A 26,944-nucleotide genomic window follows, 5' to 3' on the forward strand; every position below is an offset into this window, starting at 1 on the left:
GTTTGGCAGCAAGACGGAGTAGGTTTGTGAGGGAGTCTGGACTCTCAACTCTTGGGCTCTTTTGCCTCTGGACTTTACATTGTGCCCGCTTCCGAGTCATCGACTGGCATTCCTACCAGGCTACGGCCACCTGCCAACCGCGTACCAAGCTTCCAACCCAGGAGCTAGCACCGAGCCATCACCCAGAAAACGCAAACACCGATGCGCGGTCATACCGCACTTTACTGGTGTCGAGACTTGTCACTGACTACAGAGGACGGCAGAAAACGTGCTGGACATAACTAGCCCCCGAAGCGATGGCGTCGTGCATGTCAGGAACATTTCGGCAAATTTGCCCAAAGGATTTAGGAGTCGCCAAAGGATCGTGGAAGGATGGCAAAGGAATGGCTCAGGATGGAGGAGGAATGTGCCAGTGCCACTTGTGTTTCCCACAGCCAAATGGCACGCAATGACGCCCTCGGCCCTAACATTCTAACGAGTTGCTGGGGGTGTCACGGGTGCATGGCGACGGCGGGGCCAATGAGTCAAAGGACTCCAGGGTCCAACGAGTAGCATCGACTCGAGTCCCAAGGCTAATAATGACGCTTGGTGTGTGGCCTGCACAGGACGGAACATCGAAACGATATGCATATTATTAATTACCTACCTAAGGTGGTTCTAATGGTCTTCAAGGCTCCTCTAGCATTGGGGTCCACCAAATCCTTACCAAATCCGGACCCCTAGTGACATGGCTTTCGCATGGGGATAGGTCACTGATGATGGTTTTATAGGCGTCAAGCTCCAGACGATTAGCACCCACGCTCCTTGGCCCACATTATGACAATCCGAAGACCCGAAGGCCCGAGTGCCCTCCCCAGTAGCACCCATTAAAGGTCCCTCAGGCTTTGGAGCCTCCCTAGCAGCCAAGCAAATTGTCAACTGGGAGTACGTGTCCATCGTGGAGAAACCTAGAAGTCAGTCATCGCAAACCATGTTCAGAGCTATTTTTGATTTCGATAAGGTGGCAATGTGCACAGTCATGACTCTGAAGCTGACTACATACCGATTCACCATTCTTTCTCACATCGCTCGGCTACTACTTAGGAAAATCCATCAGCTGTTCAACTCGGCCGACCTGCTAGTCACTAGACTTGTGAGTGCCCAAGTCTCGGTAGATTCCACCGGGCGCCAGTACTCCGTATGCGTATTCGGGACCCTGACCATACTCTGCAGGTGTGGAAATAAGTGTGGTTGCAATTCAGATTCGAGTGGCCATGGGTCCAGCTTCGAAAGTGTTCCAAACGATTGATCCTTCGCACATGCACCCCACTTCTCTCACGATTGGCTCCCGTATATCCTCCTATCCTTCACTCCACATCCAAATGATCAGCTCTCGCGCCAGATCAATCTAAAATTGCCGGGCGATGACAAACTGTAGAAGCGAAAGCGAAGCAGAAGGCCTGTGATGGTCACTGACAACATCAAAGGCTAGGCACCCCCCAATCCGCTACCCCCGATGACCACTTCAGACTACGAGCCACCTCAAGCGCTTGACCATCCATCGCCCGATAGATATTGATCCTTCAAACGACCGAGTAGGTCTTGTCTTCTAAGCCGCATCCAACGAGTCTCAGCGTCCAGTTGTGATACGCAAACCATCCTGTAAAAAGCATCCGTATTCTCGTCAAGCAGACCAAGCACACCTCACATACCCTCCATCCTCAGTGCGTCTACTATGTACTCCGTACTGCGTCAGACATTCAGGGACTAGTCAAAGTAACCTTAGCCGCGGAGGCAGGCCGACTCTTACCGTGGCTTCGCTCCTCCCGCGTCGCCACCTGCCTGACAATTGTTAATTACTTCTTATTAGTCTCTATGAGTTAGACTGCACTAACAGCAAAATGAGACAGGCCACTTGCATCTTCACAAGACGAGATGTCGTGCTGCCGCACAGATTCCAATCACCGTCGCCCAGGCCCGCACGACTTTTCTCTTGCCCCCATCGGCCAATGTCTCTTCCGCCATAGCAGAAGCTATTTCTCCTGATCCAAGCATTTCAGAGGAATAAAGTTGCGTTTGGTGCGCCATCGTTATGGGCGACTTGGTCCAATTGTCGACCTACTCGTTAGCGGGGACTTTCATATACCCTGCAGGCTGTACATGACCCGACGGGTGCTCAGCTATTGTCGTCGGCTCCATCTCCCGGACATTGGGAGCACCGTCTGGCTTTTCTCGGACAGACAGTGGCGTCTCTGTATACTTGATCGGTCGCCTATACACTTCAAGGTCGCATGGTTTTTCGCCGACTCGGGAAATCCACAACAATGTTGGTGCGAGCGAATCACACTCCTCGGGGTACCGAGTCGATCCAAGCAACCGACCGGAGGACAGACGATACAGGTAATACCGAACACGTCCTGGCGCCCCTTTGCCAAAAACGACCGACAGCAATGCCGCAGAAGTGACCAAGACACCTAGGAGCAGGGATAGCAATGCTGGCACCGCAAACGGCCAGTGATAACGGATTTCTCGATCAAACACCGTTACTGGCACCAACATTTGTTCATCTCCTGTGCTACTCGACTCGTCGCGCTTTTGCAGGTTCGGAGGTGGTGCTGAGCCTGTGCCCCAGCTGCGGGTGCCTACGAACATGTTGGTTGCAATGTCTGTCCAAATCAAATTGGGGATCTTGCTGACACCCTGGGCCGTCTCCGCCAGATCCCTCCACTTGGCGTACAAGGCCATGTTGGAACTTCCAGTGTAGTCGGCAAGGCCCGGGCTGCCCAAAGGCTGATAAATACCTGATAGCACGTCATCCAGTCCATTTGCAGCCGGAAGATTAGAAGATCCTGCTATAGCCGTGGTGAGCAATCCCCCGAATCCTGGAAGGTACAAATGTGACGCGCGGATAGTAGACAGGTTGACCGACTTCTCAAGGTCGGGAGAAATGAGCCCCCAGAGTTGATCCAGATTAGCAAGTGTGTAGTTAGTCGGGCTTTCGACCCCCCACAGTGGCATAGATGCATTGTCTGCATATGTTATGTCTTGGACATCCACAACTGACAATCCCCGGAGCGTGTTGCCTGTATCCGTGGTGACGTTGTACCTGAATTTGGTTTGTTTGATAGAGGCCTTGGCTGTGGTCGCACAGCTGTAAACTGACTGAGTCCACCATGTCAACGGCTCCATCACCAAGCTCTTACTCCCGTCGCGACGACGAGCCGCGCCGAACAGTAGACCGCACTCGACGTGGATATTGGTCAAGTTGGCTAGGTCCGCGCCACCGGCACCCGAGCATATCAAGGAAATGTCTGAATAGTTTGCGCCCGAGATGGAAAAGGGGTTAGAGTAGTTTGCATCTGGGACCTCATCCAAGCTGCGATTCGAAATGTAGGCACCAGGGTCCATCAGCGCGTTGAATAGATTACTGGTATATATCCCATCCAGCTGCAGGCCCCTTACTTGGCCCGGAACGACTCGGTATTTGTCCCCGACTTTGGAATTGAGGTATGCAAAGGCATCGGGACTAGGTCGGGTGATCTGTGATTAGATTGAGTTAGAAATTGATATACGACAATCGAACACGACGATGCTGCACTACTTAGCGCGGCAACCTACGTTCATGATGAGCATTGTGTAAGCATTCACCATCCAAGCAGCTTTGTAAGCTCGGCCCTGCAGGTTCGGATGTGCCTGAGAATCGTGCACATCAACCAGGGGATACTCAGTGACAAGATTGGCGAAACCACCGTTATCGACCAATGATGCATTAATCAACTCGGTGCTGTAGAGACTCCCATATGGTAGTCGGTATTCGATAGAAATATTGGTGTCGACACATGCAGTCTCTGGCTCGATCCAGAGGAGATTTTCGGTCCATTCCGCACCATAGCGTGACTCTCGGGGGGCAGTATGGTTGCGGAATGCCACGCCCCCGGTTTTGGTATTGGCGATGATTCCTTCAAATGGCTCAATGGCATCATTGAGAATGACATTTTGAAGCTGCCTGAAAAAGGTGACTATGTACTTTTCGTCGTTAAGCATCCCTTCTTGAAATTGGTACGAGTACTGTCGGGATTCAATGTCGAAGAAGCTGGACACTGTCTCCGTCTGCTGGGCAAGTCCACTTTGGTAAAGTTCGGCAAGCACACGAGGAATACGCGTGTCGTAGTCGTCGCTCGTAATATTGGCTGACATGAAAGTGTCGTTACCCGAGGTAATGATCTCAACAGTGGTACCAGGACATTGAGCTGGGAGAAAGCCGCCGCAAACCCTAGTGAAGCCGAGATCGCTCCTTGGAGGAGTGCCAAAGCCCATGGGGCCTGGGTCTTGGACATAGGAAAAGCTGACTAATTCTGGCTCCTTGGAGGGGAGGATCTCTTCGTAGAGACCGAGTGGAGTGACGACTGCGGCGATAGTAATCAGCCCCAGAGCCAAAGGGCGAAGCCAGGTGAGAAGTGAGATGGATCGATCGACACCTCTACTCGCTGTGGCGTCTGAGCGAAGGAAGACAGGCCACATGGAACTCAACAAATTGCGTTGTACCACGGACCAGGTGACGGTGGAATGCTCACATCTGAGCGATGCGACGAGGACCACTATAAGAGCATTGGGAATGAGGAATTGGAGAAAGAATATTGAAGCGGCGATGATGCCTGAGATATAGCCGACAGTGAGGGAAAGCATTTCATGAACTGTATGGGCCGACACGAGTAGTGCGAAGACTCAGGAAGGACATGGAGCTCCCAGAGAAACACTGTCTTCTGTTGGCGGGAGTATAAAGGATAAGGCTGCAAGGAGAGCGGCTCTGAAGAAGACATGGGCGGAATACGAAAGTAATACGAGCGATGTGGATAAAGAGGTTGGACCTGGAAGGGAGCATGGATAGACAAGACAACCAGGACCACGCCAGTTGCCAGCGCGCACTTCGCCATGGATGGGAGGGCCAAGGGAAATCATTCTCAAGGGTTCAGAGTGATGATTCGACACTGGTGGAAAGATTGAAGCGATGATGGCATGTTACCGTAGTGGCAGGAATTAATTCTTGGCTGGTGCCATGAACAGGCATCGGACGGGATGGCCAGCATGCTGTGCTTTGAAGATGGGGGCCAGAACTGGGGACCAACGATTATACATGCTGTACTCACCAAAACGAGATCTTTCGTGAATGAGACACTGTCAATCTGAAGACGGGTGTAGGCCAGAGCTGCTCGCCGCAAATTTCAGTCGTTGGTATGGTGACAGCTTCGAGGACGGTCTGAAATTGCAGGACTTGGACAAATAGGGCAGAAGCAGTTAACCTTTGGTTCGGCTAGGAATGGAAGCTCAAGGTGTAGAGTGTGAAACAGCAACGTGCGCATTCGTAGGCTGCGGTCCCACTCGAATGTCCAATGATATACCGTAGCCGAAGATCATGAGATGCCCGGATCCCAGCAAGTTGCGGAAGATACTCGAGCTCGATATGGAATCGCGACCGGGGGTGTCTTGATCGGAGGTGGGATGAGGCTGTCCTACCATGACCCTGGAGGAAGGGCATGCTAAGCGCGTAAATTGACCACAAAACTCGTGAGAATGGCGCACAGGGATCAACTCCCTTCTCATCTTTAGACTGACGAGAGTCTTGGGGACACAGTAGTATCTTGACAGAATGAGAATGGGACGGCGTTTCTTGAGTTGATGATTGTGGACAACAAGAGATGAAGCAGAAACAAAGGCGAAAAAGATGCAGCGGACGCGTGCCTTCCTGGTCCAAGACTCAATCATGACGGGCTCGTCGCTCCTGCCCTTGCAGTATTCGTGTTAATTGCACAAGTTGGGCAACCGCAGGCAAGGCAGACACGGCAGGTGATGTGGCTAGAGGGACAAACCCCCAGTCGTGTCTCCAGCAGTTCTTTTCCATAGGCAGGTTGGCAAGAATTACTCATACTGTGGACCGTACCTAGGTAGGTAAGGTATACAAGGGATTGTCAACCCATTATTTGGCGCCACGGCTCATAACCAGATCCCTGTGATCCCTCAAATAATACTCCGTACGGAATACGCTGGAGCCAACTCTTGGCCACCTGAAGTCCCTCGGTCCTCTGGTAGGCAGGCGCGGAGGGGTATTGACTACAGATGCCAAGACTGCACCTGAAGTCATCAGCTGACTTCTTCCAGAGCCAACTGCGCATACTCCGTACAGTTCAGTGTCTGCTCCACCTCTTTTCCTACATCTAAGGAGATATCCCCACGGATTCACACGCATCATATGTCTCATGTGTCCACAGGAAGAGAAGAATTTCAGTTGATTTAGGTTCCTTCTTGAAATTCAGCCCGATTGTATTCTTTGGGGCTACTCAGAAGGGAGCAAGTCGCAGGGAGCCAATCTGTCAAGCCTCGTGAGTTGTTTACTTATGTCACCCTCCCCTGGTCCAAGACACGAATACATCAACTCTTGAGACCGAAAGACATACAGCTACAATGCTGGCTCGCCAGTTCACGAGAAATTTCGAGTAGGGAGGTTGGCAAAGCACGGACAAGTCATCAATTCTCATCAACACATGAAGTCATTGTCAGTTTCACCTATGCAGTACATCGTCCGCTGTCATTGGTCGAGATCCAGGATTCTCTTCAAGTGGAAAATGACCATGTATGATGGTCCAACGCTTCCACCGAGGTTCAAAACAGAGAAATAATATCAACATGAGGGGGCGCAGTTTCCAAGCGACTGTATCAAACCTACCGTCTCCCTCCTTTAGAGCGGTCCATTTGGATGGATCAGGACTTTAGTGAAGCCCTCAATCCTCTTGTCGAATTTCTCGTACGCAACCTCTGCATCCTCGATCCCAACCTCGTGGCTCACTACAAATGATGGCCTAGCCTTGCCCGCAATGATCAAGTCTCGAAGATATCGATTGTACTGCTTCACGTTGCACTGTCCAGTGGCCAGCGACAATCCCTAGAAATCATGTCAGATTCTCCCTCCTCTACAACCGTCATCGATATTGTCTTCTTACCTTCTCAAACAACTTGCCAAAGCTCAAGCTGATCCGACCCTTGGCACTAGCTTCATCGGGCGCACCAGGGTCCGTTGGGACATAGAGACCTAGGGTTCAGGTTAGTTGACCGTTCGGTAAGCTTATGGTCTCTATCAAACCTGGAATTCCCAATCCTCCGCATGCTCTTGTGGCTTTGATCATATTCTCCAAGACGATGTTGGGCTGCTCCGTCGTGCCCCCCATGTCGACGGCTTGATATCCAACAGCGTCGACAGATCTATCCACCTCTCCACCATTTTTCTCGATGATCTGAGCCACGGCATCTCCTTTGCTAAAGTCAATCGGAATCGCTCCAATCTTTTGTGCTACCTGCAGCCGCTCAGGTACCCGGTCGACGACAAACACTCTACTCGCTCCCCGCAAAGTCGCCGAATACGCCGCCATGAGACCAACAGGCCCCGCTCCGAATACCGCAATCGACTCCCCTGGCTTGAACCCGCTCAAACTGACACCATGCCATCCCGTTGGGAAGATGTCAGCCAAGAGGATAAAGTCGGCCTCGAGCTCTTTACCAGGCGGTAGTTTCAAAGCATTGAAGTCGGCGAATGGGATCCGTATATACTGCGCTTGTCCACCTCGGTAAGGACCTGTTACACGTCAACAATCCCGTATGATGGGCAAGTGATCGCAGATTCAGACTCACCCATGCTAACATATCCGTACGCGGCCCCGGCAAAACCGCTGCCATTGGCGCCCGTACAAAATGCTGTCCGGCCCTCCTCGCAATTGCGACAATGGCCATCAGCGACATTGAAGGGCATAACTACCCTGTCTCCCTTTTGCAAGAGACTCACACCAGAGCCAAGTTCTTCAACGATTCCCATATTTTCATGGCCTGGCAATTAGTCAGTTTGACAGTCTTTCGTTAGAAGCGTGACATTGCCCTGCGACAGTCAGAAGTGAGACCTCTTACCGAAGGTGATGCCAGGTTGAGCGCCAGTTCTTCCCTCATACTATGACACCAGTCAGTGATTAATGGTTTGATGGATGCCCACAGTGTGGTCGATATCTATCCACTGACCATATGAAGATCAGACCCGCAGATGGCTGTGAATCATAGTGAGTATAATCATCATCTTGCAACTTGAGTGCCCACATGCATCTGTAGCGAGGTGAGCAGCGCAAAGACTCACCTGCTGTAGTCACCTTGACAATGACATCATCTGGATGTTCAATCACAGGCATGGGCACATCTTCAACCTTGACCTTGAAGGCTCCTTGATAGTTGACAGCCCTCATAGTTCCCGTTGACACTTGTGTAGCTGACATGATTCCTTGATGGACACCAGCTCACTGGGCTCAGGGTGGATTAAGTTATTGAATGGGGTGAAAAGATATAGCTTCTAGCCGACAAACTCGTGAATCACGCGTTTTTGGAATCACCAGTATACCTAGATAAAGTATGAAGAATCTAAGTAACCAGAACACATCCCTTTGAATCAAGATCCCTTTTTATACTTTTACACATCAGCAAAACACGACGTCCTCCACCCCCTCGCTTCATCCAAGAGTTCTCTCTCCACTGCAACGTTCTCCAGGAGGGATGATGATGTATCGCAACCCCGATTATGGTTCACAAAGGTCATGAAAAGCGGAGAAATGCTGCGTCTTCTCCTCTCCTCCTCCTCCTTCTGCAAACATTGCTGGTCTGTCGTGTCTGTCTTAGGGGGGGCTTGGGTCCTTTTTTGGGCTTGATCTTCCGGTCGCTTCCATGTTTGCGTTTGCGGGGTAAAAGATACATGATGCCTAAATCAGTACAACGTACCCAAGGACCCTTGGGACCCAAGGCGACCAGTAGGTAAGGTAGGTAAGGTAGATAGCCTATTGGTACCCTGGCTGGTCCAGTCGCATCCTACATCCCCATACCTAACCAAACCCTTCCTTCGTTTGTCCTGTAAGCAAAAATGTCGCGTAAGTAATGAAAGCAAAGGCGAAAGTGAAAGCGAAAACGAGGCCATGTCAAGGGCGTCACTCAGTAATCATCAGTCAGTCAGACAAATATGGAGTCTCACCACCAAACCAAACCGTATTGCTGACTGACTGACCCCTCTCTCACACGCATATACTAAAGGAAGAGACGTCTTGGAGAACCAAAGTCAGAACAGCAGAAAGAGTCAGGGTCGTTAGCTGGACCAGCCCCAAAACAACCAAGGCCACCGTTTGCCATGCATTCGGCAGATGCATTTACATTGAACTGCTTCACTGAAAGACGAATGTCGCTCGCATGGACCATGGTGGTACGACGATAGGATCCCTGGCTCACCTCAGTATTTGACTTACTACTGGACGTTCGGTCGTAAAGCTTCAACCGATGGACGCCATACAGCCCTGGTCTACACATGGTTCATAGCCCCATATTCGGTGTAAATATACCGAGAATCTCGAATCTCGACTTCCGTCGGGTTCACTGGACCAGAAGTACATCACTTTCACGTAGCCACGCAATCGCACCATCACTTATTAATTGAAATTTCTTGTATTGGGCTAGAAAGCACTCGAAGTACTGCGGGTGGTTACAGCAGAGCATTGATTGAAACTTGGTTGCCTGGAAATTTGGCTGCGTCTGCCATTTCATACATCACTCCAATCTCCCCTTTGGATGATGTGCGAGCTTGATACTCGAATCCTCCCCAAACGCTAACGCCTCTATCGCATGCTGGGTCCGGTGTTGGTGTTGGTGATATGTCAACTGGGTTTGGGGGGTATACATGATGGTGAATCTTGGTGTTGGTCGTAGATATTGTCGCATTCATCGTGAGGCCGGTGGGTAAGTGCGATTGTGCTGGATGTGTGAAATGATGGGGGTGGAGGGGCGAGAGAAAGTCCTCGCATGCAAATTCAGCAAGAAACGACGCTGGGGTGCGTCCTGTGAGGCCCAAATGGGGTTCTGGGAGACATCAGGCTGGTTGCTGATAGGCTTGTCACGATTCTGACTGGGGACCTCGGGACGTGGCTAGGGGCTCATCATGGCGCATATTTGGTGGCGGCCATCACAATACATCCCATGATGAGTTTTGAGGCTCAAATTAATCACATGTCCATCGAATCGTTGCCGTTGGCGAAGTTGAACTGGCCTTGAGGCTGGTTTGAGCCGAGGGTGAAACCAGTGGCATTTGCTTGAGGGGCAAGCTCTTCGATATCCGCTCCGGCATCTTCGTCGTCCGAGAAGTATCTCTCGATGATGTTGTATGCCTTCATGTAGATCTCTTCGTTGGCATTGTTTTGGCAATCGTGGATCTTTTCCATGCCACCGACCTCCTCAATAAACAGTGCGTAACGGTTGACTTGAGCTTCGGGAGCACGGGCGTCGGCAGCTTCCTTGTCCATCTCGCCAACCTTCAAAATATTCTCCAAACCGTCCAAGGCGACCTGAATGATCTTATTGTCAGGACAAGCCAATAGGTCGCAGAGTGGTTTGATACAGCCTTGTGAAACCAAGTATCTGATCTGGTCAGGCTTCTGCAAACCTCCTGAAGTGGCGTTTGAGATTGCCCAGCATGCCTCCTTACGGGTCTTGAAGTCACCATTCGATAGGAGATGAATGAGTGGTGGAATAATGCCGGCGTCAACAACGGACTGAATCTGCGTAGAGTTGCCCGCGGTGATGTTTGAGATGGTCCAACATGCCTCTTTACGGATGCCATCCTTTTGAGAGGTGAGAAGAGACATCAGAGCCGTCAAGGCACCGCAATTGATGATGACTTGAGTCTGCACATCGTCTCCGGTCACAATGTTTCCGACTGATCGAAGAGCAGGGGTCTGAACTGAGGTCGAGGCGTGCATGAGGAGTTCGACCAAACGTCTTGGAATGCCTGCTTCGATGACGGCCTGGATCTTATCGTTGGAACCATCGGAAAGATAAGAGATAGCCCAGCAAGCATCGATGAGGACTTCGTCATCAAGCATGTAAACAAGCTTGGCAAGGACCGGAAGGGCGGGTTGGATCTAGGAATGTTAGCTGCGATAGACAAAGGGGGGAGATCAGCGGCGGAAACACTCACCGTATTCCAATCAGGCTGAGGAGTCTTGCCACGGCAGAAATTGCTGAGAGTCCAAGTTGCGTTGCGCAGCATACTGAGCTTGCGTCCATCGGCAATCAGGTTCAGCAGGGGTTTCAGTGCTCCTTGGCTCAACACATAGTCACGGCAAGCAGGACTGTCACCAGCGATATTTCCGAGTGCCCAAACAGCCTGTTCACGAACATCGGGCTCATGGCTGCTGAGGAGTTCCACGAAAATGGGGACAGCTCCAGCCTCGATCACCACTTGTGTCTGCGCTGCAGATCCTGATGCGATGTTTGTAAGAGCCCAAGCGGCCTCAAATTGGACCAATGTGTGGGGTGAGCGCAGGAACTCAACAAATCGACTAACAACGCCGGTCTCGATGACCTTTTCGATGGGAGGGTTGCGTTCTTTGGAGAGGAGTTTTCTGAACTTGGTTGTAGCTTGGATCTGGGCATCAATCTGGTCGGAGAAAACCCCCTTGACCATTTCTGGTAGTTCTGTGCTCAACTGCAACACAATAAGTCAACAAGCGTATGGTAATAGTGGGGAAATTATCTGGTGCATACCTCGCTCTCGATGTTTCCGGCCTCGTCATCGCTATCGGCATCAGCCAATCCACCAATGCCAATCTCTCCATTGCCTCGCTGAACACCTCTTCGCTTGGCTAGATTCTCTTCTCTCTTCTGTCGTCTAATCTCAACTTGTTGTTCTTCACGTCGTCGACGCAGTTCATCAGGCTTGAAACTGTTCTTTGCCTTGAATTGCGTACGTCGATGTTCGGGGATGTACCGCTCGGCCATGGTTGCGTCTGGCAAGAAGAGGTAAAACGGATATCAGAAGACCAGAGTGGATTCCAATGACAGTAAGGCTTTTAGAATAAGCCACTGGGAGAGCAGTGTAATTGTCCAAACGATGGACGATAAACTGCGTTTGTGTTGATTGATTAATGGGGCAAAACAGAAGGTCGCAGAGGTTGATCTGGAATTCATGCCACCAAAGCGGCTTGGCATCTGTCACGTGCCCGCGTGTCACGTCTCAGGTGAAGTGCCCCTCTGTTGTCATGCGTGCCTCTCCTTTTTTCGAATGACGCGTTGCTCCGTGTGCCACTATAGTGATATTAACGTTTAGACATTCCACTTAGTACTACTACGAGATACCTCATTGCCCGCTGTAAGGGGAAACTACCCATGTGACCAATTCGGTCCGGGGCACAACCTCCTAACAATGCCTCAATCATCGGAGAATCAACCTGACAATGATCAAGATGGATCGGGAACAGGGGACTTGTCACCGGCTCCCCTTCCACTTGGCTTCGACGTGCTGACCACGGCCATCAACAACATGAATGGGTTTCACAATGTCATTGGGGTTTGCGTGGACTATATGGACGCGTGCAAATCCAGAGGCACTGATTACACCATCAGATTTACGCTCAACGACCCAAGTTGGAAAAATGGACCTGGCATGAGGTTCCAGTATTTCAAGAAAAGAATGGAGGACTTGCCAGCCATCCAGAACCAAGGTGATGTGGTCATTTTGCGTAACGTCAAGACTTACAATTTTCGAGGGTATGATGGAATATCCTGTAACAGCACATCGTGGACCGTCGTCCCAAACACTGCTTTGAACGATCCAATCCATGTTCTTAGATCCAAATTGAGGCGCCTGAACAATACGTCAATACCCAATGACTCGGAGCTTCTCTACGCAAAGTCCATTGCAAGTCGTCAGTCCATGACAAGCTGGCCTGCACTCAAGGGATCCACGGCTTTACAAATTGAAGCCAACATCCAAGCTAGCGGTGGAACTCCTACTCCGCGAAAGACGAAATTCCGCAAACTCGAGGAACTTGACCAGACCAAGTCTATCTATTATGTGGAACTACTGGGTGAAGTCCGAAGAATCTTCGCTTCCGATAACCACACCGAACTGTACATCACCGACTATACCTCCAATTCTAAGCTCTACGAGTATCGCTCTGGGACAGACAAAGATGCGAGTGGTGACGAAGATCCTAGTGGCCGAGATGGCGACCAATTCGCATATCTCAAAGCAACCAATGGGAATGGCGATGGCGATAAACCGTGGCCAGGACCATGGGGTAAAATGACGATAGATGTCACCCTCTGGGACGAACATCACTATTACGCGGCTAAAAATGTGCGAGAAGGCAGTTTCGTTTACCTCCGCAACGTCAAGATCCAGCATGACAGCGGCGATGGCAGACTTCGAGGCAAATGTCACGGTGAACCACAACCCGTCATCAATGTGGAAGTCCGAAAGCCCAGTGAAGCCCGTACCGACCCTCATATGAAGGCTTTGCTATCCAGGAAACAGATATATGAAACAGAGGCAAAAAGCAAGAATCTGAATGTCACATCAAATGTCTCACATGAGAAGAGGCCACACAGTGATATCAGTGAGGCCATGGATCAGGGACCCAAGAGTAAGAATTCCAAAAAAAGAGCTCGCGGGCGGAAGCAGGCAAAGGCGGCGGCGGCTGCTGCTGCTGCTGGCGAGGAAAAGGAGAAAGACAATGGCAACCATTCAGGATCAACAGCCGAGATACGCAACACAGTTAACCCCAACATTCGATGCCTCAAGAATGAAGTACCCTTGATGTCTCTGAGTGAGATTCTCGATCCTAGCATCTTGGAGAGAAAAACTCCATCCGGCAAAACTTTCAGTTTACCGTTCCAGAATTGCCTGTACAAGAGCAAAGTTCGAGTAGTCGACTACTTTCCAGACGACTTGGCTGACTTTTGCGTCCCACGCCAGAAATCATATCGTGACTGTCTCTCAGATAACGAGGGGGACTCTGGCTGCGAAGCCACTCAATTGGACGAAGATCAAGTTGCATGGTCATGGCGGTTCATGTTGCTGATAGAGGATGCACGGCCACGACCAAATCCGACAGGGAAAGCAAAGGCAGCTCAGATGGAACTTCTTGTTGCAGATCGGGACGGAGATTTCTTATTGAATCAAACTCCCTTCGATACGCGCAGTAAGGACAACGCCGCTGAGTTTAACATATTGAAAGAGAAGTTATTTCACATGTGGGGTGACCTACAGGAGAGGAAGGAAGAAATTGGAAAAAATTCCACAAGTCTCCAATCCAGTTCACGACCTTTCGAATGTCTGATCAAGGAATATGGTGCGAAACTGCCTCGACAAGTAAATCAGTCTGGAGAGGAAGAGTTTTTGAGGATGTTTCGGATATATGGAGTTACTATCTGAACAGGCATGCGGAGATTGGATTTCTTTGCTTAATACGAAGCAGGCTTCATCATCAGGAGGGCATCGAACACATTTTCTGGATCGTCAGTATTACAGCGCCCGTTTTAAATCCGGGCTTGGATGGACAGCATGTGGTCTGGAACGGAAAACATCTCTTATGTTGAGAATGGACTATCCATATGTGCTAAAGGGAGCTGTTTTTCCATCCTTCTTTTCTACGTCATTCGACAGAGGGAGTGCAAGAACGCAAGTCATTGAGGAGAGGCGGCTTAAGGAGCCACAGTTCAGAGAAATTGACCTAAACCTCAATGTGCATCATGTCAACTTGTGCATGTGGCAGTCCATATTCGTCTGATCTTCTAGACGGCGTTCGTCGGGTTCCAACATCGAGATCAATGAGACTGGACGTGCTTCAGTCCTTGCCCACCGTCTGTGAATAAGATGATTGTTTTCACATGGGACGAGGCCATTGTGACAGACCATCACCCCTGTGCTTTGGCGCTTGGCATGGTATAGGTTCTTCTGACCAAGGTCCTTCGCAAGGCACATCGGGTGGCGGTTGGAAAGTGATAGAGGGTCGAGGTGGCAACAATGATTGTCTTGCTTCACCACCTCCACCAAATGCATGATCGAGCATGAGAACACCATGGATGGGGTTCGTGGGGCTTCATGATCTAGTGCTGCAGTCCCCCCAGACTATCCACAGCGGCAACTTTCCACTGCGCAGCTAGATTGATGTGCAGAGTAACTGGATATGGGAAGTGGAAGGCGAGAGGTGTGACTTCCTGATCCCAGGATGGAGAAAATGGGCGAGCTAGGCATAACGCCACGATCAGAGGCAGAAGACTTTCCGGGGAAATTCCAAGCAGTTTGCTCCAAGCCTATATTGAGACTCGGTCTTTGCTAGTAAGTAGTTAGGCAAGATGCCGTCCTCCGCAGCTCGCTGTCTGGGCCGGACATGGATTAGATGGCTCCAGAATCACCAGCGTTGAAGGCTCGCTTACAAAAACACCAATCGAAAAGGGCACTTCTGATACGGTCTTGCTAGTTTCTTGACGAGGCAAGCGATAGGACGGCATGTGTGGATCGGACTTCAAGAAGAGTCGATTCAACTCGCCGGCTTAGAGGCACGAGTCAAGTGTTTGGACATATCATAGGGATGGCAGCGAGTATCCCAGAGGTCTCCAAAGTAAGCGTCAAGACGATTGAAGTAGAATCGGTCGAAGCGGCTCTCTTATTGGGTATCTGAAGGAGATGCCGTGAAAGCCGGTTCGAACGGGATGTTCGAACGAGTCGGTTGACAGTGACAGGGCATATTGAATGGTTGCATGCAATGCAGCCATCCGTGGCATGTTGGACCTGACTGACTCGACGGATGAAAATACTGTATGGGTGAGGACTGGGCGAGTTCCAGCCTTGTGCATTGTACTGTGGGCCGACCGAGGGGACCGCTGGAACGAGCGGCACCTTTTTCATTAAGCAGTGGGCCAAACTGTAGTAAGACGCGGCATCGGTCACTCCCAGAGTCCGCAGAGGCCAGCTAATCGGTAGTCCGTGCCTGGCATCTGTACGGAGTTCACTGGTAACAGGTTATTAGCAAGAGAGGGATGACAAGATCGGATACTTGGCCAATGTTCTCTCTTTGCCATATGTGTGGATTGGTGGGAACTGATAGCCGACAGACCCTCGGCAGGTCTACTTACGACATACGGAGTAGGCATATCTGTGCAGTTGTGTAGTGGCCCTTGGGACAGCTTGGAAGTTGACCGAGTTTCGTCGGCTCATTTCAGGCCGACAGGGCCGAGGTGCCACGGATGCTTCTTGGAGAATCTGATGTGAGTGTGACTTGCTCTGCATGGCTCCAGGTTCCAGGCTCCACGCTGAAAGGCGCTGAACGATTCGGAACTGATTGTGCAGTCGTACAGTATACGCACGACACGTCAGTATCGTGGAGATCAGAGGTCTTGGTTCTCAAGGATTACGCTGCATGCCTCCCTCACGTACTCGGGGTTGCGAGTTCAACAACCACCCGCAGAAATCGCAGGTGTTGTGGGTGACTACGGCCCACCTGGACATTGTGGTGGCAATAAGCAGTTCTCGAAAGCATTCAACTTGCGGGAGCAAAAAATACCACCTGTGCGTATGACCGGGGTTGATGTTTATTTGTGGGAGATCGACAAGGAGATTTACAAGTTGACGTCGATCAAGGCAAGTGAACAGCCGCCACGAGCAGTCTCGATCGGCGGCGTGGCTAATGAGAAGCATAGAGATGCGCCTCCATGCCTTGGGGCTCGTTGGTCGATTGCAGATCAAATTGGATCAGTACGAGATGTCCCATCGCCGCGAGGAGCTGCTTGTCGCCCCAGCGGGTCGAGTATGCGACAGGGTGTCTCGATGCTACCTGGGTCAGGGATTCTAGCAGATGCAGTCGATGTTCAGATAGGTGCTGTAAGTAGGGGCTATTACCATCCGAGGGATCACTGGAGAACCATGCCGTGCATGAGTACGAGTACCAGGTCAGGCGCATCGACCCGCCAAGCTGCAGAACAGCGTCGCCCTTGATGGTGGGAGAATAGGGAGCCACTTACGAAACGGTCGGCCCATCGAGTGTGTTCTGAGTGAATGGAATGTCACCGTGCACGACTGGAAAGGAGCATGATTGGGCGAGGTCCTAGCGGCTCATGGTGCATGAAGAGGTTGTCAACCACCTAGCGTGCCAGGTCGGTATTGGCACTTGGGGAGAAGGGCACGGTGAGGCAAAGAGGCAGCGGATGACTAGTCCTGGGCCGCTTGTAGCGTCCTCGTGGAAGATAGGATCAAGGAAGCTTGTCAGGTGTTTGACTGCGCAAAGCCAACGTGCCCAGACCGTGAGTTGATGGCCGGTGTACCAACGTGGGTAATTCAAGCTGGGCATGGGGAAAGCACCAGAGGAGGGTGGTCTCAAGGGTGGTTTGAATGTGGCCCTGCGGCGGAAAAACACATCTATCTGTTCATAGGTCAATGGCGTGGTCGAACAAGATCCAGATTTGCTCCAAACCTTGATCAGAGTTTCTTCAGAGCTTGTACTCGGCCATGTCACCCTGTCACAGTCGTTCACGGCTCTGTCTAGCACTCTGACCTGGCAAAAGGCTCTGCAGATGCGTACCACTGGCTTCTCCACAAAATAGAGCGCGGGCGATGGAAGACTAAGGTGCTGCTAGCGAGGGAAGCCCGGAAATGTCATTTTGTGCATGCATACATGCATGGCTTTTGATTTGATTTGAATGGGTCCAGGTGACCCTGCACGCCGAATCTGACTGGCGCCCTGTACGGGTGTCCAAGGCCATTGTCGGGTGTGGAAGGATTTTAGAACCTGGAAAGGCCTCTGCCGCGTACTCGGTCAACCAGATTTTGAAACACCAGGCCAAGGCAAGGGAACCAACCCAATGTGGGAGGACGATCTGGGGATGAGAACTGGGGGGTGGAGAGAACGAGAGAACCGAAGGGCGAGCTACTCGCATGTACCTATGTATGTAGGTAGATTGGTACTAATGTACCAGCACTTGTCGGCGCGCAGACAAGTGTCCTCAGGTGTGGTGATTGAATCTGACCAAGAACAGCATCAACTCAGGTCCGCCGTCCCATGACCTTCCCAAAATTTGTTATACTTTTTGCTCCTGCCAGGGTAAGCACTTGGGACTTGGGCAGGCACAGAGGCCATTAGGCTCTTTCGGGCAGGCACATACCTATATTTTCGCAGGGGCACTCCTGTCACGCCCAAGAGAGTCCGGGGTTCTGGGGCCTTGACGCCTCATCAGCATCAATACCTACCTCAGGCATGAAAGACGGAGTGGTTTGCGCTCAGTAGGTACTTATCCTGTACGATTATTACGGTGGAATGGTAATTCTAATTCAACACGATCCAGCAAGCGGCCCTGTCACTATTCAATATCCTCAATATCCACGGCACACGGTGACTTATGCCAGCCATACTTCAACCGTGTGGCGATCATTATGGATGGGTACCAAAGAGGTAAGTCAGGCATCCGTGGTTGGTGTTTGCGGAACTGTCTCCGATATCCAGGTGCACCCATCAAGTGGAAATAAATGTCCAATGCACATTGATCGTCGAGAATTTTTCCTCTCGTTATAAGCGAGTCGTCATCCGACCATGTCGGAATGCTCAATTATTTGAAGGCGTTTCTTTTTCTTTGCCCACTCTGACGTTAATTATCGCACATTACTGTAATTCCAAGGCAAAGGGCCTGGTTTAAATGCCATGTTGTCCCCGGTTCCACTGTGGCACTGAGGCTTCTGGCGTATGTCATGTCATGTCAATATTGACAATATGATTGATATACAGTATGTTGACTTGATGTTTCAACATCGATGCGGCAGTGATCAACTCGAGCTCGCATTCGGCTATGCAAAAAACCCTCCTTCAGAATCGAATCGCCCAAATGGCCAACCAGCCAAACATTGCCACTCGCTTACAAGGCTAGCCTATGTGTAGGTGGAGTTTCAGGGTAGGGCAAGGACAACGGGCAGCAACCATCATCGACCATCGACCGAGGATCTCTATATGTATTCCGTCCACGTTATGTTTATGCGTATTCCTGCACGCTTGCTCTAACTGGAATTGAGTACTTTGCATGGTAACTTAACTGATAATGATTTAGTCTGCACGTCAGGCTTGGAAATGGTTCCTTCCACTAGGCTTGGGTTGGCACCAATAATTCAGAGGCAAGGAGAATTCCCACAGTTAAATCTACTTGTACCACCCATGTCTTTGTGGCCTCCCAGATCTATTGAGGTTTGGGCCATACGGAGTATATGGGGTGATCTCGACTACATATGGCCTGGTTTCTTCTCATGCTCTTTCGCTGCCCAACTCCCAAATGATTCGTCGGGGCAGACATAGTATAGGTCCAAATAAGTAAATGCCTCTTGAATCTACCCCGGCGGGGACAAAGTACCCCGTACTAGCACGGTATCACACCAACGCAGCCCCAGACCACCAAGCTGGCCTAAGTGGGAAAAATTCCCCAACCTCAAGCACACCTCGCTGATTCAATCTCAACCTGCCAATCTCACCATGGTGCCTGGCGTTGGAACGCACCTAACCACAATTAAAAAGAAATACTAATAATGTGACAAGCGCCACGAACCACCAGCCCATGTTCATTGCAAATTCGCGGTCTACATTTGACTTGGATCATCATGGCTGAGCAGAAATTTTTTCAAGTTGTACTCTGGAGCAGACACTTTGACTATTTCGGGTCTTGCCCAGGCTGCACAACATGCATTCCTACAAACACTCATCTCTGATTTCAGATGTGACTTTTGAGCTCGGCATCTGGCCAATGTTTCTGAAGTGCCAATTGATCATGCAACTCCCACCCGGTTGTACCATCCTATGCAGATTTAGTAGGTCGTGGTCGGAAAGGTGGTGCGGATGAGTGCAAAGGGGGAAGGTAGGACTCAATGCTCGGTGGGCCGTGTGGCACCCTGGGGCCCTGGGGTATGTCGTATGGGGGCCCGGTTACAACTGTGAGGTTGTGCACCGACCATGCCGACGGGGCTAAGTTTTAGCGGCCAGAACTCCACTGTGGGGAGCTTTTGACTGGTCACTGGTTTACTGGCTTCAGTGAGAGACAATCCCCGGCACCCGGGGCCCAATTCGCATATGCGCAGTGGGCGTTGAGCGCAAGTGAGCCCCCCCAAGTACTGTATTTGCGCACGTGCAGGTATTGTGTATGCGTAAAGAGTAGAGTATTCCTGCGTCCGGCCATCCTGTACTATTATTGCCCACCCAAGACGACACAATCTGGCCACATGCACCCTGGCAGTGGTTATTGGCAATTTTCCAGGTATTCGCAAACACAAGCGACCATAAGTCACTCAGTTTTGGCCTTTTGACCTTTTCGCCTTCATCCCGTCAACGTCTCCAAGTACTAAGTGTCTAGTCACCAGTCTCGGGAGTCTCTAGCAGTCAAGCCCGTGGCGGGACGGACCCCCTGCCTGCAACGTGCATGGATATAGAGTGCTGGACCTCCAGCCTCTACTGTACGCACACCATCCCCATGCGCATCGTTAGGTGCCGCGGGCGTTCTCCAGCGTCCAATAGGAGCATCATCGGCTCCACACCTGCCCCAGGTTCTTCGTACAGGCCCTTGTGGCCCCTAGTGTGCCCCTCCAACAAGAGACAGGCACCCACCCATCGCCCACCACTCATCCTCAATCCTCAATCCTGGCCCTCGGTCCTCGACTCTCACCACGCCCTCTGCCACCACCACGTCCAAACAATTTCATTCTGTCACTGTTCCTGACTTTCTGTCTTTGCTCAATACTCGACACTATCTTCCAGAAAACACACGCCCGCCGTTGTCGCCCGTTCTCCTCGTCATCTCTCTCAATCTGCGCATGTTGTCCCGCCATCCCGAGAGTAGTGCCCCTCCTTAACGTGGAAGCAGAGATCGAGATACCGCACCGCCCACCCATCGAAAATTCTCACTCTCTCCTCGGCCAGATTGACTTACCTAGTACCAACCATCCGTGCCCTCCAACCACACGCTCCCTCGAAGCATCGACTGCAGAACCAACCGCAGGCCAGAACCTCCTTCCTCTGCCACAACCGGCATTTTATACTCTACTGCTACTTGCTCGCAGCTCGTGGGTACCCTGCAGATTCCCAAGACCACTTGCCTGTGCCGCTACCAACCACTGTTCACGCCCACCCACCTCTGACGTCCAAACTCGGCCCAGCTTCTATTCCCTAACCCTCCTACCGGTCACCATCAAAGGACATTAGTTGTCCCTCGGTCACTTCCTTCTGCAATTTTGGTATACTTTGTTTCTTGCGGCCTTGACTTCACTCTCGACGGCCTCAGCCTTGGGTAAGCGACTCGTTGTACATGAAACCTACCTTACGTCTACTCCCATCCGGGTGGACTCTTCCTTGTCTTCTGGCTGACTCTCCCCGGACCAGATTCAGATATCCATTCGTGTTGATAGATCTTCCCTCCAGCCCTAGCTGACGCCCGCGCATACACGCGCTCCATCTCCCGGACTTTTGTGTGTATCCTTTTGCGGCAAACACATCACAGAAACTCCCCGCACACTGCGACATAGCCTTGCGCGAGATCCTAGGGCAGGTACCTTGATTCGAATCACCGAGACGAGACCCGCCCTTTACGATACATGGCAACATAGGATCAGATCCTATACAACAGTCCTCTCCTCCATATCCGCTTTGTCATATACCACCTAAGAAGTGCTCGAGTTGGGAGCCTCGTATGCAGTTCACTGTCCCTAGCGCCACTTTGCAGACCCGTCCAGGCCACTAGCGGAGGAAGCACATCTCCGGGGCATAGGAACAGCCATTCGAAAGACTGCAATTAATGGCAGCACTGGTAGAGGATAGTATTCCCGCTTTTGGCGAGGGGCGCACTTCGTCACCAGACGCTATGTCTGGCCAAACCGTGGAGATCAAGCCTGCAAATGGTATATCGAGTCTTGTGGTCGTATCGATACAGTTGACTGATGTTTGATATTGTAGGCAGCAAAGCCCCGTCGGTAAATGGCTCGACCACATCAAGTACCGTCCCAAGCACGACATTCCCACCCCCGAAGACTGACAAACCTCGTCCGCACGTCTGTACCACTTGTACCCGCTCCTTTGCGCGCCTGGAACATCTAAAACGACATGAACGTTCCCATACCAAGGAGAAACCGTTCGAGTGCCCAGAATGTACCCGTTGTTTCGCCCGTCGCGACCTCTTATTGCGCCATCAACAGAAGCTTCACTCAACCACCACCCCTGCTTCACGTCCACGCGGTGGACGCCGTGAAAGTGCAGCCGGCGTTGCGACCGGCCGTGTCAGAAAGAACTCGACGGTAAGCAACACCACGCCCATGCGCCCGAGAGCCAATACCCTGAGTCACGTCGACACCGCCACCATCGGCATGCTTGCACATTCATCTGGGAGTTTCGGACGTCAATACATGTCCGGACACCACCATCACAACAGCATGAGCATGCTTGGTGGACCACAGGGCTTTCAATACCGAGGCATGCCCTCTCAATCTCAGGGCCCAATGCCCAACCTCCCCAAGTTGGATACGCAGACTACTTCGATGGATCTCTCCAGTGGTCTACGCACTGCTCCTCCATACGGCGGCTTTGGTGCCGAATTTGACATGAGTAGCCTAGGCTTTGGCTCCGACCTCGACAGTACCATCAACCCTCACGCTCTTCACATGACCGGTTACAGCGGTATGACGATGGATGCCACCTCAACAGCGTACCAGCAGATGTTTCCAAGCATGGCTTCGTCACAAGCAATCGTGGACGACGATGCAAGTTTCGACTGGATCGCCCAAGGCTTCGAAAATCAGATGACCTTCTCTCATGCCAATGAGAATGCAATCGATGATTCGTCTCCGTCAGCAATGAGCACCAACAGTCCGCCTGCTATCCAAGACTTGCTGGGTGACAATAACATGTCCATGGCACACAATGGTAACATGTGGTCACACTCGCTCAGTGGCCCAAGCCAGGCCATCAATAGCCCTGTCGGTATGGACCTGATATCCAGCTTTAACGAGATGGTCAATGCTCCACTGGGGACGATTTCCCCCAAATCATTACTGGGTCAAGGGGGTACAGTAGACATGAATTTGCAAAGCCCGGCTGAGATGTCTGGCCTTGATCAAGGCCCCATGCAATCCGGATTACACTTTACAGGTTTCCAGCTTCCTCTAGGTCAGGATGGTCCGGCGTCAACAACGTCCAACACTTCGCTGGACAGCAGTCTACGTCAGAGTTCCATCACAACTGCCTCGTCGGAGTTGGTGAACGATCACATTCGCAATGTTTTGATCACTGGACTGGCTCAGAATGCCGGCTTTGGTCAACGAAAATATTCCCAGCCCGCCATCAGCTCACCGCTTTCCCCAGCTTCTGGGGCTCGCTCCAAAGGATTCAGTCCCAGCACCTTTCCCAATACGCATGATTTGCAACGCTACGTGTCTACGTACATAAAGTATTTTCACCCCCACCTTCCCTTCCTTCACATTCCTACACTCAACTTTGGGTCTCCGGAGTACACCACCCCTATCAGGCTCGTCTCAGGCCAATCTCACATGGGACACGCTACAGTCGCGGGCGGAGGTAGTTGTTTGATCTTGTCCATGGCTGCCATCGGTGCCTTGTACGAGTACGAGCAATCTCAGTCGAAGGATCTGTTCGATTGTGCGAAACGCCTCATCAGCAGCTACCTAGAAGAACGGCGCAAGGCAAACATGGCCAAGACGCAGTTTGCACCCCGGCATTCCTCAGAGCGGGAGGACACGCCCCTATGGTTGGTGCAAGCTATGCTATTGAATGTGATCTATGGCCACAATTGCGGGGACAAGACAGCTGCCGAGCTCGCCAGCAATCACTGTGCAGCGCTAGTCAGCCTTGCCCGTGGTGCAGAGCTCGCACGACCGCCGCAAGGCTACGGCGGGTTCACCAACGATGCTTTCAATGGCAGCATTCACATGAATGGCCTCACCAACGCCGGCTGGAATTCGATGACGAACGAGTTTGATGACTCGGATTGGCTCGAATGGAAGGCAATGGAGGAGCGCAAACGCACCTTGTATGCGGTCTTCATTCTCTCGAGCATGCTGGTGACCGCGTACAACCATCCTCCCGCATTGACTAATTCCGAAATCCGTCTCAATCTTCCTTGCCATGAGGAGATGTGGTCCGCAGAGTCGGCTCGTTCGTGGCGCGAGCTTGGCGGGGCAGCGCAAGCAGAATCCAATCAAACCACCTTTGCCGAATCGCTGACCCATCTTTTGATGTCGGCTCCACGGCAGAAGCGCAGGAACAGCACTACCCCGAGTATGGGTCCTCCGGGAGAAGGTGAGTTGCGGCCGAGCACGTTTGGTTGTTTGATTCTTGTCAATGCCTTGCACAATTACATATGGGAGACTCGTCAACGGCATTTGGGAAGGCAGTGGACCAGTGGCGAGACGGAACAAATGCACGCCCACATCGAACCAGCACTTCGAGCGTGGCAGGCAGCATGGGCAATGAATCCAAGTCACAGTCTGGAGCGGCCTAATCCATTTGGAGCGGGACCCCTGTCAGCCGACTGTATTCCCCTGCTGGATCTCGCATATGTACGTCTGTTTGTGAACCTGGGAAGGTCAAAGGAAGCCTTCTGGCAACGGGACTACGACGCGATGGCGGAAGAGCTCGCAAAGGGTCCGGACCGCATCTCGGACCCGGAGCTCTCCGGCGCCATGTCGGACAATTCCCCCAGCCATGGTCTGTCGAACCAGACGAAGGTTCATGGCTCGCTGGAAGAACCGTCAGAGCGGAACCAGGCGGACTTTGTCGACACTTCAAGCCTCCAGCACTCGCCACCATCTCGAAGAGAGCGCCATCTTCGTAAGGCTGCGTTCTACGCAGCAGATTCGCTGTCCATGTCCGACAAACTTGGCCTCAGCTGGGCGGAATATTCCTCCCGCGAATTCCCCACCCAGTCTGCCATGTGTGTTTTCGACTGTGCACAGGTACTCGCAGAGTGGATTGCAACTGTCCAGGAACGCGTAGGCAGATATCTCGGCATTATTGGCCGGGACGCCATGGACTTGGTCGACATGCCAGCCGGGCTACTTCTCGAGGATGAGGACAGGGATCTGATTAGCAAGATCGACGAAGTGCTTGGAAGTGCTGAACAGAAAATCGAGACTCGCAGCGGCCTTGACTTTACCGCGGCCCGCGAAGGAGGACTGGGCAGCCGAATTCTCATGTTAACGGCGTACCTGCTCGAAAAGGACGCCGTCTGGCCAGGTAAGAGAGTTTGACAGCGATGTGCATCTGGTGTGAAGGCTAACCCGACTATAGTGTTCAAGATCATGGCCCAATCTCTTGAGACGCAAGCGGGCCACATTCGAGAGCGGGCGTTGCGCTCTGTGTGCAGTATTTAGTGCTGTGGTGGCAGCACGAGACCCAGCCGGTTCGAGGCTTTTCCTGACTCGCCATTTACAGGCAGTGTCTTCTGGGACGAGATTTGCCGACGATGATTCGGCAACAGTACATAATCTTTGCGAGGACATAGGAACGCGATATACCCCTTTACGAAGTTGTCATGAAAGTTACTGGACTCGGTCATGTTTATGGGGCGTTGGTGATCTAAAAGTACAATTTTTCGGGGTCGATTTGGCAAACTTGTAATTTCTTGTTTAATCATGTATCGATGCTAAATGCAGCGGACCTGGGACGGCAGATGTCGAGGGCATTACATCTTGGGAGCAAGGAAGGATTCACATAATGTTTTGGATGCTCCAAGGGCTCAGCATTTCTAGGGTGGCAAAGGTCAAGGATTGCATCAGCGCTGTTGCCTTGATTGTTTCCAACCTGGGCCAAAAAGTTTGACCTTTGAGGAGGTTTGAGGTTGCCGACAGTCCTGGCCGAATTGGCAACTCATGAGGTTCAAAGGTTTGATGGAGTGAATGTGATATTGTACCATACAAGACAGCTTCTCCTGTAGCCAATGGACTATATATATAATTACAGCGTCATCTGTCTTCCCTTGACGGGCGCGTGGTCCACGGATGAACGAGAAAGAGGTCCCACAACAAGGGGGACCTTGAAACATGACATCAGTAACCCGGAAATGAAGGAACTGTCGGTATGGAAATGCAGCCCTAGATACGTAACTTGCACAAAGTCGGGGTTGATGGGACCTTGCTGTCAGCCCAGGCTAGAGCAATGGGAGTTACAGCATACGTTGGACAGAGGAGTGTCAAAGGAGGGATGCATGCATCGAGTTGTAACCAGTCTGGACTTGAAGTGACTAAGTTCTCGGCAATTTCTGAGGTCATCAACGCTTACGAACATGATTCATTGATTACTTGACCAGATGGAGAACCTTGGTGCGGGTAACAACTGAGATCGACAGGGCTTCTCCAGGTTAGATATCGCCATTCTTAGACGATGAAGACAAGGGCATACCGAGCTACCATAGTTCAGCACTTTGACATGGTACTTGTAGCGCACCAACACCAGGTATGAAGCAATCGAATGGGTATCTCCAAGAACCACGGAAAAGACCTTTGATCCCACTCACGATTCACAAGTCCAGACCTTTGTGATAGTTCAACTCGCTGGTGATTGGTTTTGGGTTGCTCGCTACAAAAGGCTTGAGTTGACTGTTTGGGCTTAACTACATATCTAAGCCACCTAGCTTACGCCTATCTCTGCGAGCTTCCCAAGTTCTCACCAACAGCACGATCGATCCCGGATAGTTTTCGGCCACTTCATACCCTATACGACGGTTAACGAGCCTAGACCCTGCCAAAATCTTAGATTCAGACCCATGAAAGAAAAAAAAGGAATTCTCCTTATCAGTTTAAGGTAATCGTGGATGGCATAGTGAGTGTCATTATTATTTCGGACTGGTAATGGAAGCACAATGTCGAGTTGAAACTGTCAGGGAAGCCATGATGGGATCAATACGGCTCCTGCCTGGATTATGGAATTGCAATCGCCACGCTCCTGCCTTTATTATTAGAGTGTCTTGGGAAGTCACAATATTATGCCGGGGTGCCGCCTTCCTCCGTACCCATGCATCCATCAGAATGGGTCGCTCTTTCCCGCAGGTTGTGGATTGTGGATTGTTTGCCTGCGTTCCTGTTCGTTGCTTCTTC

At 51.4% G+C, this 26,944-nt stretch overlaps 4 protein-coding genes across 4 annotated transcripts; 2 read left to right on the plus strand and 2 right to left on the minus strand.

Moving 5' to 3' along the window:
• Positions 1 to 6,712: 6,712 nt before the first annotated feature.
• PV10_05120 (uncharacterized protein) lies at positions 6,713 to 8,285 on the minus strand (the record flags this gene model as incomplete). The annotated part of the gene is made up of 7 exons (XM_016369736.1): positions 6,713 to 6,916; positions 6,975 to 7,063; positions 7,115 to 7,603; positions 7,660 to 7,851; positions 7,930 to 7,969; positions 8,038 to 8,063; positions 8,150 to 8,285. 7 exons carry the CDS (start codon positions 8,283 to 8,285, stop codon positions 6,713 to 6,715), a joined length of 1,176 nt encoding a protein of 391 aa, XP_016225524.1.
• Positions 8,286 to 9,473: 1,188 nt separating this feature from the next.
• On the minus strand, positions 9,474 to 11,955 carry PV10_05121 (uncharacterized protein). The gene is made up of 3 exons (XM_016369737.1): positions 11,587 to 11,955; positions 11,018 to 11,527; positions 9,474 to 10,961 (listed from the first exon to the last, which is right to left on the minus strand). Exons 1-3 carry the CDS (start codon positions 11,818 to 11,820, stop codon positions 10,047 to 10,049), a joined length of 1,659 nt encoding a protein of 552 aa, XP_016225525.1. The 5' UTR covers positions 11,821 to 11,955; the 3' UTR covers positions 9,474 to 10,046.
• Positions 11,956 to 12,244: 289 nt separating this feature from the next.
• Positions 12,245 to 15,259, plus strand: PV10_05122 (uncharacterized protein; the record flags this gene model as incomplete). Its single annotated transcript, XM_016369738.1, has 1 exon — positions 12,245 to 15,259. One exon carries the CDS (start codon positions 12,245 to 12,247, stop codon positions 14,255 to 14,257), a length of 2,013 nt encoding a protein of 670 aa, XP_016225526.1. The 3' UTR covers positions 14,258 to 15,259.
• Positions 15,260 to 20,501: 5,242 nt separating this feature from the next.
• Positions 20,502 to 25,785, plus strand: PV10_05123 (uncharacterized protein). Its single transcript, XM_016369739.1, has 4 exons — positions 20,502 to 21,132; positions 21,225 to 21,739; positions 21,795 to 25,085; positions 25,140 to 25,785. The coding sequence occupies exons 2-4, from the start codon at positions 21,637 to 21,639 to the stop codon at positions 25,220 to 25,222; spliced, it is 3,477 nt and encodes a 1,158-aa protein (XP_016225527.1). The 5' UTR covers positions 20,502 to 21,132; positions 21,225 to 21,636; the 3' UTR covers positions 25,223 to 25,785.
• The last annotated feature ends 1,159 nt before the right edge of the window (positions 25,786 to 26,944 follow it).

Source organism: Exophiala mesophila (assembly GCF_000836275.1).
Source record: "Exophiala mesophila strain CBS 40295 unplaced genomic scaffold supercont1.3, whole genome shotgun sequence".
Taxonomy (NCBI): Eukaryota; Fungi; Ascomycota; class Eurotiomycetes; order Chaetothyriales; family Herpotrichiellaceae; genus Exophiala; species Exophiala mesophila.